This window comes from Astyanax mexicanus, chromosome 14 (genome assembly GCF_023375975.1).
Source record: "Astyanax mexicanus isolate ESR-SI-001 chromosome 14, AstMex3_surface, whole genome shotgun sequence".
Classification (NCBI taxonomy): Eukaryota; Metazoa; Chordata; class Actinopteri; order Characiformes; family Acestrorhamphidae; genus Astyanax; species Astyanax mexicanus.
The window spans coordinates 9,767,500-9,784,783 of NC_064421.1; the positions used below are offsets into that span (position 1 = coordinate 9,767,500).

General features: G+C 38.3%; 1 protein-coding gene across 2 annotated transcripts; it reads right to left on the minus strand.

Moving 5' to 3' along the window:
- Positions 1-1,023: 1,023 nt before the first annotated feature.
- fosl2 (FOS like 2, AP-1 transcription factor subunit) lies at positions 1,024-15,174 on the minus strand. 2 transcript variants are annotated; one of them, XM_007248447.4, is made up of 5 exons: positions 14,982-15,173; positions 14,345-14,431; positions 8,947-9,201; positions 7,800-7,907; positions 1,024-4,863 (listed from the first exon to the last, which is right to left on the minus strand). In XM_007248447.4, the coding sequence occupies exons 3-5, from the start codon at positions 9,184-9,186 to the stop codon at positions 4,330-4,332; spliced, it is 882 nt and encodes a 293-aa protein (XP_007248509.2). In that variant the 5' UTR covers positions 9,187-9,201; positions 14,345-14,431; positions 14,982-15,173; the 3' UTR covers positions 1,024-4,329. The 2 variants fall into 2 exon arrangements, with proteins under 2 accessions (XP_007248509.2, XP_007248508.2); XM_007248446.4 differs by having other exon boundaries at positions 14,345-15,174.
- Between the last annotated feature and the right edge of the window lie 2,110 nt (positions 15,175-17,284).

A 17,284-nucleotide genomic window follows, 5' to 3' on the forward strand; every position in this document is an offset into this window, starting at 1 on the left:
TGCTGGATTCCCTGCATTTTTTTCCCTCGGTCACTACCTACCCGCTGACTTCGTGTCCCCGAGCTCGGGGTTCAGCGAGGCAGCGTCACATACCCACAATTCTAAAATGTGCCAAATATAAATGATTCTGAAGTGAAAAGCTTCCTGAATTGATGCTGTAAGCTGTTCATATTCATATCAGGCTTTTGGCCTGCACTTTTGGGCTGCGTCCAAATTCTGAGAGCTCATTTCTCAGTAACTCTTGCGACAGCGTGAGTTGCAAAATCAATATTCGTCCTATTCGGAGGAAAAATGCAGCAATACCCAGTACGAATTCCCAGCATAGGCCGGAATGCTTAAGTACAGATTTGCACAATAGGTCCAAATGTTTATAGACACCCCTTCTTAAGAATACATTCAGCTGATTAGAGTTTTAAACCCCACTGCTGCTGATACAGATGTGCAAATACTGAAACATACAAACAGCTGGTCTAATCCTAATAAAGAAAAATATAGTCAATAGAATAGGACTTTCTGGAGCAGATAAACAAGAATGAACCTATTGACACCTATTGTCTAAAGCCATCAGTAAAACTTTCATTTCATTTGTAAATTAAGGGAGCAGAGTCTGGAGGAAGAGCGGAGAGACACACAGTTCAAGCTGCTTGAGGTCTAGTGTGAAGTTTCCACCAATCAGTGATGGTTTGGAGAGACATGTTATCTGCTGGTGTTGGTCAACTGTGTTATATTTTAAGTCAAAAGTCAGTTAAATGTTTTCTTGAGATGCGGATTTCCCACACTGCCAAAAGTACCATTTGGTCTTATATAATATTCTAATTTAGAATATAAGCCATAATCATCAACAATAAAAGAAATAAACACTTAAAATTGATCACTCTTTGTGTAATATATCTATATAATATATGAGTTTCACATTTTTCGACTGAGGTCCTGAAATAAAGTAACTTTTCAATGATATTCCAATTTTTTGAGAGCACTAGTATATCAGGACTGAGAAAGTAAAAAGCACAACTGAGTCCAAACTCTTTTTTCTTTTATATTTATTTGAAAGTAAGACATTTGATCACAACAGACACACACACAGCTCCAAACACAACTGTAAAAGCTTTTGAATGATTCTGAAATATATCATTTCACTCCTAACACCAAGAGATGTCAACGAAAAGTAAAGAATCATGGTTTATTATCATTTGATCATGTGAAATACTGCGTTATCCAGTCATGTTCAGAAAAGAGACATGATATCGGGTACCAAATGCACCGTGCCCACCGCCTAGTTCTGCTTCAGGAAACTTTTTTAAATCTCTACGTATTGAGAATGAGCCAGAAGTTTAGAACCATGTGCTTTAAGTCTGTGTGTTCGTGCATCATTTTATCAAATTGATTTTTTCTTAAATTAAATGAATGTTTAAATATATCCACAATGCTTTTGGTCATTGATGGCTCTTATTGTGTCTTTGGCCAAAACCATATGGCTAAATCATGTAGATAGTTTGATATAATAAGCCCTGTAGACTGTTTATGGCTGTGAATAAAGCATTTCTGGACAAAAAATGGCAATGTTGCTTATTACCAGTGACACACTATCTATTGCCAATTTCTCTGGAGAGTAAGTAGTGCAGGTTTGCATACAACTATATGTCAAAATCACTGACAATAGAGGCACTATGGATGATGGCGCAGTGTTATTGCCTACAGGAAACTGCGAGTAGCGAGTAGTCGAGTGGCTCACCGATGGATGAGAGAGGTGCATTCAGCCAAGTATAGACTGACTTAAGAAAAACAAAGAAGTAAGTAGCGAACTCTAACAATCATGAGATACCCACCAACATAATCAAACTCAGTGGACAAGCAAAAGTACAACTATCAAGAATACCATTGCATTTTTTTATTATTATTAGAATAATCCATTTAAATAACCAAAGGAACAAACACTGACATACATATTGCTGTTTTTGTTGTGGTTTTCTGTCTTTAAAACAGTTAAAGCAGTTAAAAAAGAGGAAAAAAGATTGCTCGGAAAGCAGGACATGTACAGAGGGTTTACAGATGGCTTGTAGCTCATAGAGATCTATAGGGTCCCAAAGACTGACTGACTGATTGACTGACAGACAGACTGGTTGGTTAAAACTCAAAACAACTCAGAAAGTTGTCAAACACTTTCTTTTTTGGTATTAAATTGAATTGATTGATTGATTTTTCTCCACAACTTAATTCACTCTTCCATTGATTAAAGTAAAAGAAATCCTTAGTGGCCTTTCCCAAAAAAAATCCCAACATAAATAAAAATGAGAAAAAATTCAAATAATATTTCTTCAAATCTATGCCAGAAGACACAGCTGGTTAACTGATCAGCTGATCCCTTCAGCTTGGCAGAGATGACGAGATGACGAAATGACAGAATGACAAAATGAAAAATGAGTCCTCCACACCGTCCCGTCTGCTTCCCAAAGGAATGTTTTTGAAGTAAACATTTTTTTTTTCTGAAATATTGCAAGTATTATATATATATATATATATATATATATATATATATATATATATATATATATATTCGTCACAACTTCACACCCGGTGTCGGGATAAGAAATTAGCAGTGTCTCAGTGTTGGTGCTTGACTGTATGCTCAACTGTATGCTCGACTTTTAAACCAGATATCAAAAAATATCACTCTGACCACCACATTCTGAGAATCTGACCAAATGCTCAGCTCACATCCGGCCTGGCTGATGTGCCGACACTCCGGCTGCTGAGTGTAATACGCCAATCGGCCCAACCCACATATGCCAATGCTCTGGCTGTCAAGTATAAGCTCGAGTTAAATGTGCCATCACCCGACTGGCAAGTATAATATAAGAATCAATGGGAGCTGCATCTGGTCGATGTTGAGTCTCAGCCTACGCTGCCATACATCAGTTGAGCTCAGGTCAATTCTTTATGCTTTCTGGAAAGTGATTGTTTTTTAAGGATTTCAGTAACAAAGTGCATCTGGTCCCATGGTCTGGGCTGGTCTGGCATTCAAGACTCGTCCTGCGTCGTTTGAGGGAGACGTGCCCATTGATTTGGCTTAGTCCTAATAACTCGCTTTCATGTACGTTTTCACTTTCAAACTCTATTTCAAAAACATGGCAGCTATTGAGCTATCAAACGGAGCCGTAAGTTAGAAAAGTATAAGAAAAGTAACACATAGTCATTGATTTTTTTTCCTCATTATTTGAATACCACAGTGTCTGCCCAATAAAAAGCAGTATTGCCTTGTAAAGGGTTGGAGGCCTGGACCTAATATGGCTAGGTATGGCTAGTTCGTCCTCAGGTAGATACCCCTGTGTTCTGACATGTTTTGTACGCTGTGTGCAATTGCTTTGTGTTTTTTTTTTTCTTTAGTAATGCTTGTGTGGCTCACTCACACAGACACAAAAATCCCTGACAAAAAAATTCAGTGAAGTGTTATTTTTTTCTTCTTTGTTTTTTTCTTTTTAATATACAATAGCAAAAATAATGTAAAAGTCTGCAACATTACCATGGATCTTCTGCCAGGTATAGTCAGGTAAGAGGTCAGCCATTAATAATACATGTTCATTTCTTTCTCTCTCCGTCTTTGAGACGCTGAGGAATTTCAGGCTCATCCAGTGAACCCTTGATTGACACGCACGGTTTCGTAAAACAGCAGGACACAATATACAACTGGACAATATTCACACAGGTCATAAATACAAAGGGCAGTCAATGTAATGTACTTAAATGTACGTCAAGCTGGTTTCGAGGAGGACGTCCGACTAACTCTGTAGTGTCCGATCCCACACTGTACCGAACTGGGACGCATGCCCCGCCTTCTATCACGGGATGCATCCCTTGCCAATCCCTTTTAAAGTCCTGATCTTCTCTCAAGCAATGAAAAAATGAAAAAACACTTTCCCAACCACCGTCAAATGGTCAGATGGTTTCATAGAGCGCTTGTGACAGATCAGCAGCAAGCATGAGTGAAAATCAGACGATTCTCAGAGGAAAATCAAAAGTTTCCCCTTTCGTTCTTCTGTTAAGTCTCAATTGTGTTTTTCTTAGTCCAGCCAAGATGCCGTTGTTCTTTGTCGTTGAAATGACGAGTGGGTGAAAACTTCTGATTTTCACAAACACATAAAAACAAAACAAGAACATAAGAACATCAAAAAAGACTCCCTTCTGAGACGTTTTAAATAAAAACGAGCAAATTAGCCCTTGAGGGTTCTCGGCTTTGTAGAGATGAGGTCCTGGGATGGTCCTAGGAGGGTCCTGGGACTTCCCGGCTGGAGATTGAACGAGAGTGCTTGGTGCTGAGGAGCTCCGAGGGTCTCAGAGAGCCAGGAGAGTGGGCGAGTTGAGCGAGTCTGACGATTGGTCTCCGCTGCTGCTGCTGCGCCGGTGGGCTTTGGAGCACGACTCCGACGAGGGCGACGGGCTCTCAGGCTCCAGTATGCTGGGGTAGGTGAAGATGAGGCTGGGGTTGCCGGGGGTGGATACTGGGGTGGATGCTCCCACTACTGGGGTGTTGAGGCTGTCGCCGTCGGAGCAGTAAATGCCACCGCCCAGGCAGATGGGCTTGATTACGGAGTGCTGGCTCTTGCCCTCGTCTTCATCGTCGTCGTCCTCCATGGGCTCCAGCTTTACCACCACCGGGTTGAGGGAGCGGTGGGTGAGGCCAGAGCGCATGGTCAGCGGGAGAGGGGCGCATTGCTGGGGAAGCGAGCTGTGGTGGCGTTCGTCCGGAGGCAGCTTGCACACCGGGTTGTGGGCCACCAGCATGAACTCCAGCTTGTCCTTCTCCTTCTGCAGCGTCTCGATCTCTTTCTGCAAATCAGCCTTTTCCTCCTCCAGCTTCTCAGTTTCCTTCATTATAAAGATACACAAAATAAAACATATGAAAAATGGGCACAAAGTACACAAAATAGTGATACAGTATATATGTGTTTATTATATGATAGAACTGAACTTTGAAATATTATGGTTGATAAATGTTTTTTTTTTGGATTAGATGCAAAGTTTATGTGCATCTATTATGTGGAAGGAGATTCATTTGCAAAGATGGTGTGCTTTAAGCTTTAGAACTGTTTTAAAATATAGTTAGGGTTTACAGGGCTGAAGAACCATCATTTAGAAGGTTCATTACAAAACAAAATAAAAACAAAATATCCAAATATAGAACATGGAAAAAATGCTTTTCACATAAAAATTCTGTTTCTGAGTTAATTTGAAGTATTGATTTTAAATTTACATGTTATGAGTTATGCTTTACAGGGGTGAAGAACCTTATATTTTCTATTTTAATATAAAAATATATGTATTAAAAAAATAAAAATAGAAAAAAAGGCTTTTAGACAAATCTTGACAGTGATTGACAGGGCTTAAGAACAATCCATTAAAAGGTTTATTTGAAACATATTTTTTTATTAATGCTTTTTAGGTAAAATTTCAAAAGACACTTTGTTTATTTTTTTATTTATTTTAAACACTTAAAATAATTTTTAAAAAGATAGAATTTTTTAAAAAATATATAGAGTATATTTTTTAAATTACAGTTACATGTATTAGACTTCACTGGGCTAAAGAACCATTAATTAGAACTGTCTTTACTGTCTGTCACTGTACAACAGCTTAGATACACGGCACAGCGCCTGCTCAGAGTGCAAATCCCTGTTTGAACTCGATGACCTTTCTGAACCGTAAACGCCACACCCTCACACCAAATAACCTCGCAGTGCCGATCCCTGGCCGGCCACACCTGCGGCTGCTCGCACGCAACCCTATTGAAGGAGCTGATTGATTGTTAACACTATCATTATCGGCTCGTTATTGCTCATTAGTCAGTTGCTGATCTTATTAGATGTATTATTCAGACTTCTATAAGCCAGCATGTTAGTTAAGCAGTTGTGAGGAGCTTGAGGAGTGGATCTGTGGTCTCACATCTGTTTCAAGGCTCATACTGGTGTTGTGCTGTGCTGTGCTGGGTTTACTGCATAACTATTTTGCCACACCCTCCGGCATTTGGCGAGGGAGGGGGTCAGGCAGACCCAGACAGCATGACTAGACGACCAGAGATAATTTGCTGGCCGTCGTGAGGGAGCTGCTGGTATGAGGAAGAAGGAAACTAAAAGCTGTGCCTCCACCATTACTCAGAGAGAAAGAGAAAGAAGAGGATGATGGTGCAGAGATGGTGAAGACGCTTTACGATAGCTCCTTATTTGGTGAAGACTGAAGTGGAAAAGGGGGCGGGAAGGCAGATAGCAGTTTGTGGGGTTTTAATGGCTTGTGTGGTTTCTTCCTCTCACAATATCAGACATTCGGTCTGGTCCACCCCCTGCAGCACATTCCTCCCTCATGGTTTGGGACTGACAGCTTGAGAGATGGCATTGTGGAGCTAATTAGTTCAATTACAGCTCGTATCGTCTGGACGAGGGGGCATTCCCACGTGCTGCCAGACAACATTGGGCTTTTATAGCTGTCCGTACAGCCGAACAAGCTTTACTGCCGTCTCCAGCTTCTGACTGCAGGCCAGAGAGACAATAGTGCAGGCCTGGCCTGCTGACATAACTCAAGCCACTTCTCTTAATTTTGTATATGTATAATTACGTATATGCATAATAAAACTCTGGGAAAAAATAAGAGACCACTTAAAAATGATACGATTCTTTGGTTTTATCAAATTGAAAACTTTTGGAATATAATCAAGCCATCAAAGCAAGCTGAACTGCTTGAATTTTTGCACCAGGAGCAGCATAAAGTTATCCAAAAGCAGTGTATAAGACTGGTGGAGGAGAACATGCCAAGACACATGAAAACTGTGATTAAAACCAGGGTTATTCCACCAAATATTGATGAACTCTTAATACTTTCTGAATATAAACTTGTTTTCTTTGCATAATTTCTCATTTTCTGCAAATAAATGCTCTAAATGACAATATTTTTATTTGCAGTTTGGCAGAAATGTTGTTAGTAGTTTATAGAATAAAACAACAATGTTAATTTTACTCAAACATATACCTATATAATTGCAAAATCCGAGAAACTGATTTAGAAACTGAAGTGGTCTCTTAATTTTGTCCATAGCTGTATCTACATACCATATGGACAAAAGTGTTGGGACACCTGCTCATTCATAGTTTCTTCTGAAAACTACTGTCTCTACTACAGGGAAGGCTTTCTACTAGATTTTTGGAGCATTGCTATAAGGATCTGATTGCATTCTGCAACAAGAGCTCAGGATGTTGAAAGATCATCAGTGCAACTCAACCCCAAATTAAAAAAATCCCAAAAGTATCAACTTTTTTAGAGAGCAAAGTCCAACCGCCCCACAGCTCAATATAGGGGGGCTTTAAAACTCTTATAGATTCTTATTGTATTGGCAATATGATTCTACAGGGACTAGACAAGTGTTAGTAGCAATGGGTGGATAATTAGAACATATGTAAATCTGAGCATAAGCATTTCTGCGTATGCTGGCAATTCAAAATGAAAAATGATTTATTTATTTTTTTTTACAGGTTTTAATAAATTTTACCATTTTTAACCATTGTTCCACAATCTAAATAGCAGACGTGTCTTTTTGCCTTGATTTCTAAAGAAATGTCATTGTTTCGTACACATTTTTTGTCCTTGTTTTCGTTCCCTGAACACTTCAAGTGCTACTTCCTTCAGTCTAACCTCTTCTATAGAGAGCATTTATACAATATGCCCTGATCCCACTACTGTAGAGATGCCACACGTTTCCTGATGTGTGATGTTGTGTGTGCTGGACATGTCCAGGTCTCTCATGTGTGTAAACTCACCCCCTGCAGCATCTCGGTCAGCTCTCTCCTGCGATTTCGGCACTTAGCAGCTGCCAGCTTGTTCCTCTCTCGTCTCACCCTCCTCTTCTCCTCTTCCTCTGGCGTCAGCTGCAACACACAGCACAGCAGGAGCCATGAGCTCTCGTACACACACACACACACACTAAATGATCTGTCGCCTCCCCACACCGCAGATACCTCTAACTATTTTATATCACACGCAGGGATGTTTAAAGTTTAAAAGTGTGGGATGTATTGTTGCTGTTACACAAATAGAAAATAATAAAAATGCTTTGAATTTAGCTGAAATAAAGTCTATTTTTCATAAAGTGGGTTTACATGTATATACTAGCAATTTGTTCTAAAAAGACTTTACAAAAAGTTAAGTAATGTAGTAATAATACACATGTTTAATCTTTAAAAATACAAGAAAAATATATTTAATCATTTTTAGAGCACAAAATCTTAATCTTAGATTAGATTTCATTAATGTATTGAACATCTAAATGAAAAAGAAGAGTAATTCATTGCCTATAATATGCATGTTCATAATAGAAGGGTTAACTTATTTAACTATTGTGAACATGCATATTATAGACATCAAGATATCAAGTCATTCTCCATTTAGATGTTCAGTTCAGATGTTAAGATTTGAAGATTTTATACTCCAAAAATGATTAAATATATATATTTTTTATATATATATATTCCAAACTTTTATTTCCAGTGTATGAGGAGCTACTGTTCTGTGAGTGTCCACAGTTATTACTAAATAATAAATAAAGTTTTTAGATGTTAGATTTTTCAGATTTTTTTAATCCACAAATAAAAACATATGAAAATGCTTTTTTCTATTACTATTTCTATTACTATATTTCTTTACTTTTTTTACTTTTTTTTTTTTTTACTGATTTTTAACTTAAAAAAAAAACTAAAATATATATTTTTTTATATAAATAAGAGACATTTTTTTTAATATATAGATTTTTAATCATTGTTACAGTTATTGTGTTAAAATAAGAAATCTACATTATAATACTGCAATATTCACATTATTCCAAACTGTTTTTTTCCAGTGTATGAGGAACTACTGTTCTGTGAGTGTCCACAGTTATTACAGCATAATAAATAAAGCCGAATCACACACCTGCTCATCTCTCTTGCGTCGTCCCCGCGCGTCCCCGATAGACCGGATGACCCCGGGTCTGGCGAGAGCCGAGTGGCTGAGCAGGCCGGGGCCGCTGGACACGGGCAGGCCGTACGGGTGTGAGCGTGTGTACGGGTTGGACATGGAGGTGATGACTGTGGGCTGGACCATCCACTGCAGGTCCTGGCTGGTGGTTATGGCGTTGATGGTGGGAATAAAGGCACTGCTTGAGCCAGGCATGTCGACTCTGTACTTCTGCATTGGGAAGAGAAGAAAAGAACAGAAGAACAGTGAGTTAGAGGAGTGAGGGGAGTGGAGATGTGAGATATGAGATAGACAGCAGTTCAGTGAAACTAAAGGTGTGCTTGGAATTAAAAGAGTGAGTCTGGCTCGGTTCTTTGACTCGCGCTGCTCTGTCCAGCATTTATCTGCTTTACGCTCCGCCGTCATCACAGAGCCATGAATCACTTCATGCAGCGGCTCTGACTGCAGTCCCTCGTCTGCATGACCCTCATAGCGACACGGTGACACACTCAGTGAATCATGGGAAAGCCCGTAGTCCTCCCTGACAGCAGCCCATTAGGGTTAAGATAATAGCCTCTGTGATGCAATGGGAAACAGAGTCACCAGTGTGTGGAAACTGAGCAGAAAGGATGGTTTCTTTCCTCACTTACGAGCTGTGACCCTCACACTCAGCGGAATCACAAGAAAGCCTGGGTGTGAAGGAAATTTGAGCACTCTGTAGGGGAGAGTGGGGTAACATGACCCATATCTTACATATACAGTCGAATTACAGACAATAGAATGCATAAGACTAAATCTGTGAAATAAGTATACAGCACAGGTTCAGGAAGTGTGACTTCAGTGGAATGACACCTTCACATCAGGCCTACGGTAACTCAAACAGGTCTCTAAAAAAATAGTGGCCTTGTGGCTTAACCTATATATTAACCATACAATATATAATAAATTGATATATTTACCAAATATATGTTATTTTTGACATTCTAAGCACTAACTTGCACTTATTTAGGTAAAAACACTGTGATTAGGAGACATCCTTATTCTAACTTTTTTTTTTTTTTACGAACATTTACATTTCCAGCCATGACTTATTCAGTGAAAAAGAACATGTAGTCTACTTTTGATTTAATAGAATACATAAAACATAAATTACACTAATGGATGTTCTTGCATAGTAAAAACAATAGACAAAAAATTACAAAAAAACTAATGGTAAGTGAACGATTTTATCCCTATATTGGACAATAAGCTAATAATATAATTACACACTAAGAAAAGTAAGTACAGATTTGTACTTAAAAGTATAAAGCTTGTCGCTGGGGCTGTACCTTATATTGAGGTACAAAAAAAAGTACCTTTCAGTGAAAGTCCTTTTTTGTACCCATGGTTTTTGTGCCAGTAAAGATTATAAAGATTATTATCAACTAAATATGGCTCAAAAACTTGATAATCCAAAATTGTCTGGCTTTCAAATAAATAATGTGCAATTAAAATATATATATTGTTTATTAGTACAGTGGTACAGAATACTGAATGTACCTTTTGGCTGGTTAAATGGTACAATTTGTACTTGTTGCTGTTAGAAATGACTTTGTACTTCAGAGGGAACAAATCTGACCCTGTAAAGACCAATATTGTACCTTTGAGTGTACAATTATGAAGAGTGTACCTCTGAGTACAAAAAAGTACTCATATCGTACCTCTGTTTTTCAGAGTGTATTATGATATATGACAGACCTATTTTTAAGTATTTTAAGCTCCATTCCCGTATGAATGAAAATGTAGTCTACCTTTACTTTACTTTATTGGAACAGTATAGTGTGAAGCACCTCTTTTGTCTAGAAAATACTTAAAAGTTATGTATATCTGACTGAACATTCTCTGTCTAAAATTTTAAGTTTGCTTCAAGAAGTGGAAAATATAAAATAAAGTAAAGAATAAAAACTTTTTAAATATTTTTAAAAGATCTGTGTTTTAAATTGCGTATTTTTGCCAATTAATACTTTTTACCTTTGCTCACTACATTCATAAGAAAAAAAAATACTAAGTAAAATAAGGAAATCTGCTTAAAAAAGTCAGAAATAAAATATTTTGTGTTAATGACGTCTTCAGACTATGAGACCATTTTACCATCTGTGAACTAACAATAAAAAGAGCAGTTAATTCACACATCTAGTTTTATTATTACACTAAACCACACCTATGTGGTCATATACTTCTTGACATTTACTTGAATAAACAAGTGTAAATTATGTTTTAACTTTTGCCAGTGTATTTTTTAACCAGAGTACTTGTACTTTTCATTAAGTACAGGACTGTACTGAGCTTGTTTCGAGGCTGGTTGTGTTTTCTACAGATACAGGCTACTCATTAACCAGGCCAGTTATCAAAAGCATGATTAATATGTAACACTGCAGAGTAAAGTTGGTGGGGCTGCTTATCTGAGTCATGCTGGAGCATTAAATCACACGGGTCGTTCCAGTAAGCCAGGAAGTGTGTTATATTTAGGTGGGATGGCAGGAGTGAGAATTCCTGCACATTCCCACATCCCAGATGGAATTCTGATGGGAAGGTGGCTCCATTTAGAGCAAGTCAGCTGCGTTCTGCTGGATCACGTCATTTCTGGAAACAGAAATGCCAGGAGTCTATGCCAAGTCCGGTGTCTGGGTTTAGAAGGAGCTGTTCTGCTCATAAACAGCATTCACATGAGACTCGTTTTCTCTCTCTCTGAGGAATTCAACATGTCTGGACATGCCTGGGTCATTGGTTTATTGATTGATTTAGAATTATTTATAATTTAGCTTAATTATTGTTGTTCTTTTTTTTTTAATCTATATTTTCAGTGCATTCAAACACACATGAAAACCTTATTGTATTACAATATACTTAGACATTATATACATATTATATATCCTCTTAAGGATTGGTTGTTAATTACTAAAATTAATTAAGTGTGACTGAAACAATAGGTGTGGACTGATTTTGCTTAATTCGAGTTCCACTCTGCTCCCACGGTTGCTATGTGACTCTCTCAGCTGTCCAATCAGTGCACTTCTTAACAGAACGAACCAATAGCCAATCCGAGCGCAGGAAGCAGGACGCTGTTACAAATCCCAGAGCAGTAGGTGGACCGCGGTTAGCCAATGAGAGCATAGTGGGCGTGACTTGTCTAAAATTAGGTGTGAAACGAAACGGGTGCGTTTTTAACTCTCGTGTTTGGAGCGTTTCTAAACTTTTTAATAGATTTTCAGTAGTTTTGACTTGGAGCATTTGTTTTAGGACATTTTTAATGAGCCTTTTTTTCTATCGCTGCACAGCCTTTTAATATGAAATATTAATATTTATTTAATGTAATTTTATAATTAGTCTTTTGTTGTGACGTTAATATATGAACACAGTTTTAGCAGGTTTTTGGGTTGCCTATATGGCCAAATCAAGAGTGTCAGTGGAAGCTTTTGAATTAATGGTATTGGAAAACAGATTGATATTGCAATATTTTGTTGGACTGTGATATACAAATGTTTAATTTATTAAAAATGCAGTTTATGTATGGAAGATTGGAGTAAATATCTATTAGGACAGTAAATATACCTTATAATCTCTAGGACTGGAGTATCTTTTGTATGTAAGCACCAAAACAAAGGTGTTTGAGTGTGATACTGAAGCAATAAAGTGTGTAGCACTTTATATATCTATAAATATCTATATATCGACATGTATACCCTTATTTATACAATAAGGACATTCTTGTGAGTTAATTTCTCAACATATTCCCACACAACTGTTTTTATTTTACACTGGAAAACAAGTGTAACATCTTCCCAGAAATAATGACGCAATACAACCAAGCCTGTGGTGTTGTAATCTTCATAATACTCATACCGCACAAATAAAAAAACTAATTCTGACTTTTTACATGGGTAATTAATGTAAGTATACACTATTCCAGCTATACATTTAAATACACAAACTCACAAACCTAAGAATCTTCTATTTTACACTATTACACTATTCTAAATCACTTTAACACTTAAATTTTAACGCTAAACTCTGGTTCATCATTCAGCAGATGTCACCTCAGTGCTGCAAATCATCTGGTATGAGCTGAAAGCAGAATTGAGTGTATTGTGTCAGTGGAAGTGGAGAGCATCCTGCGGTCAGTGTGTGCGCAGTCTCGGTGGGCTGCTCGCACATTTACGCCCACCACCCACACACACACACACACAGAATTATCAGCTCGCAAATTCATTTAACACCATGCTCAATTGCTCAATTCCTGTCTGTGTGCATATATATATATATATATATATATATATATATATATATATATATATATATATATATATTACATATGTAGGCTTATTATATCTATTAAAAGACCACTATGTTGTACACAGCAGAGCCCCCACTGTTAACACCTACAGTGGCGAATTAACACCCAACAGTGTTAATCTGAGTCCATATGGAGACCAATAAACACTGTAATAATGAGATAAACACGGGGGATTGTTTATTAATGAATAAAATGAAAAATCATAATGAACAAAAGTCATTATAACGTCATCTGAAACTTTGGTGTTGAGATTTATTTATTATCATTGGGATTTCACTTTTATTTGCAGAGCTGATCCCTGTTGATTATACATGTTATATATATATTATGTATAATATTTCTTCATATCCATCTATAAATATATATATATATATATATATATATATATATATATATATATATATATATATATATATATATAAATGAGTCAGCTGAGTCAATCATAAGTCAATAAATAATACACATTATAATCTATGTTCAGCACACTCGTAGACTATTAAAGAGACTGTGAGCATCCATATCTATATGGCTTATAAAGTCTTATAAAATTGCAAAATAATAAGATAAGAGATTTTATTACTTTTATTGAATCAAAACTTTTACTTATAACTTTTTTTTGCAAAGCCAGCTTACTGGAAATTGACTGGAAATGTGTGTTTTTCGAGGTTCTACAGTACAGTTACTATTTTTATAGAGTCACTTTTCACCATAATTAGTGAATATTAGTGGATATAAATTAATATGTGCTAGATCTTACAATATGTTTTTTTATTATTTTGGTTTATACAATATAATTTGATTTAAAATGCACAGAAAACTAAACTAGCCAAAAATGTGATGATAATAATGATTTATTGTGTATATTGGTATCTTGTGTATAATGGTATATCTATATACTGTATATCTTTAAAGTGACTGCGAGAAGCAGCCCAATGGGCTATAGGACTATATAGCAGCAGCCCGGTGTCTACAGGTGTGCTGAGGCCCGGTGATTATACCGGTGAATATGGTGGTGAAGGAGCTGAAGGTGGGGGACCGTACCTGGTAGCTGGAGGCTGAGAGGGGGCTCCCGTTGGGGTAGGAGTCCTGCTGGCCCGGGGAGGCGCTGCTGCTGCTCCCGGAGTACTCCTGGTACATGATCCAGCAAAAGAAAAAATACAGAAAGAAAAAAATTCACAGGTTTGTAGAGTTCTCCCACACGTTTTCAGTCAGAAGAGTGTCTTCTTTGCACTTCCAAAGCCGAAAAGGAGAAAAAAAATGTTGTTTTTTTTGGTTCTTAAAGACAACCCACAGCTGGGGTTTCCTTGGAGTGAGCTAATATACTATATAATTATATATTTCTCTCTCTATATATATATATGTGTGTGTTGTGAGAAATAATAGCCTAATATGAACAAAATCAGAAGAAAAATCAGGCTTAGAGAGGGTTAAATGTCCGGATGTACAGTTTTCTTTCTGTATTATTATTATTTTTTGTTATACTGTTATAATAGAGAGAAAAATAAAATAAAAATAAAAGAGAGCAGCAGGCGTGCAAGAAAGAGTTCATATAGTCCAGTAAACAGGTTTTTGTAGAAAAAATAAAAATGAAATAAAAAAAAAGTAAAGATGTTTCCAGCGCTGTAAGCCAAGCTAGAGTGACTAACACAAGTTGTAAGAAGTCTCTTATTTCACCTACTTTCAGTAAATGAAACTCAGCGCAGTTCTCCTCCTGTTTTTCTCCAGTTTTTTTTGTAGATGTGACTCACAGGAGCGGCAGTGCTGCCTCCTTCCACTCAGTAGATGCGCGCTCCCTCGCTCCGGTCCTCCTGCTCGCTCCCGCGACCACCCTTTCCGCGCGATGACTCACTCCAATGGCACTACCGCGCGCTCGCATCTGCTTATCAACGCCAACCTGCGCACACCGGCCGCACCACAGAGCGCAGGGGGAGGAGCCACAGAGGAACAACTCAGGGTTAGTCTGTGGGAAGTTTTCTGTGTAAAACAATGCGGTAGAAGGTGTAATTCAAGCCTCTGGGCGGTCCTAAAGTGAGATGCGGGTGGTCCCGGTGAGTTTTAGGCTAGTTTAGCTGACCCCGCTCCCCCCCAGCCCTAAGCCTCAGTTGGTATCGCCCGCCACTGACGTTCGTTTCCTAAAATGGGCAGTTGCGTCAGCGCGCGCACGCGCGTGGGTTTCCTACAGGTCCCGGTGGAGGGAATCCCTCACACATACACACACACACACACACACACACACTCACAAGCACGCACACACACAGACCGAGAGCAAGAACACACGGAACACACACTCTCAGACACTTTCTCTCACTATCCTCCTATCTCTCATTCATTAGCTCTATCTTTTTCCGCGCGCGCCCTCTCTTTCTCTCACAAACTCACACGCATTCACTATTATGCTCCGTCTCTCGCTCATGCATCCACTCCGTATCTCTCTCTCTCTCTCTCTCTCTCTCTCTCTCTATCTCTTTCTCTCTCATACACACAGATACATTCATTACACCTTTCTGTCTTTAATATATCTCTCACTCTCACATGCATTCACTATTATGCTCCGTCTCTCGCTCATGCATTCACTCACTATCTCTCTATCGCTCTTCCTCTCTCAATCACACACTCATTGAATACACCTCCATATCTCTCACTCTCACATGCATTCACTATATTGCTATTTCTCTCGTTCATGCATTCACGCACTATCTCTCTATCGCTCTTCCCCTATCTCTCATACACACACACACATTCACTACACCTATTTCTTTACTACATGCATTCACACACTCACTATCTCACTCTTTCCCCTCACCGAATCCCCCTTCTCACATGCGGTATTTTTCTGCTTCTCTCTCTCTCTCTCTCTCTCTCTCTCTCTCTCTCTCTCTCTCTCTCACATGCATACACTTTTACTCGGACTCTTCTCTCTTTACATCTCTATCAAACACACTCATTCTCACGTGCATTCACTATATTGCTCCGTCTCTTGCACATGCATTCGCTAGATAGATAGATCTATCTCATTCTGCCTCTTCTCTCAATCTTTATATCTTTATCACACCCACACACTCTCACATGCATTCACTCTATCGATCTAACCCTCTCTCTGTCTCTCATACACACATTCACTATCTTGTCTTTCCCCTATCGCTTTTTAGTATTCACTATCTTGCTCTGCATCTCTCTCTCTCTCTTACACATATACACGTGCATTCACTATCTCGCTCTGCCCCTCTTTCTCTATTTCTCTCTCACCCTTTCACCTGAATTCACTATTTTTCTCTGCTTCTTCCTCTTTCTCTCTCTCTCTCACACACACATTCACTGTATTGCTGTTGCTCTTCCTTTCTTTCTCTCTCATGCATTCACTCTCTCACTCTGCCTCTTCTATCCCTATTTATATCTCTATCAAACACACACACACACACACTCTCACATACATTTGCTATCTCGATTTACCTTTCCTTCAGTCTCATACACACTTATGCACACAAATTCACTATCTTGCACTATATTGTCATGTATTCATTATCTTTATCTCACTCTTTGTCACGTAAACATGCATTTACTATCTCGCTCTACCCCCCTTTCTCTACCTCTTTCTTAGTCCCCTCACCTGCATTCGATGTCTTTCGCGGCTATTTTTTACTTACTCACTCTCTCTTTCTCTCTCTTGCACGCATTTACAGTATTGCTGTTGCTCTTCCTGTCTTTCTCTCTCTCATGCATCCACTCTCACTCTGCCTCTTCTATCTATCAAACACACACACTCTCATATACATTCACTATCTCAATCTACCTCTCTCTCAGCCTCTTATACACACACAAATTCACTATCATGCACTATCTTGTCTCTCTCCCTCTCACTTTCTCTCTCTGTCTCATGCATTAACTTTCACTCTCACGGTTAGTTGCTCTGCCTCTTCCTCTCTCTTAAACATGCATTCACTATCTCAATCTGCCTCCTCTCTCTAGCAATATCACCTTCTC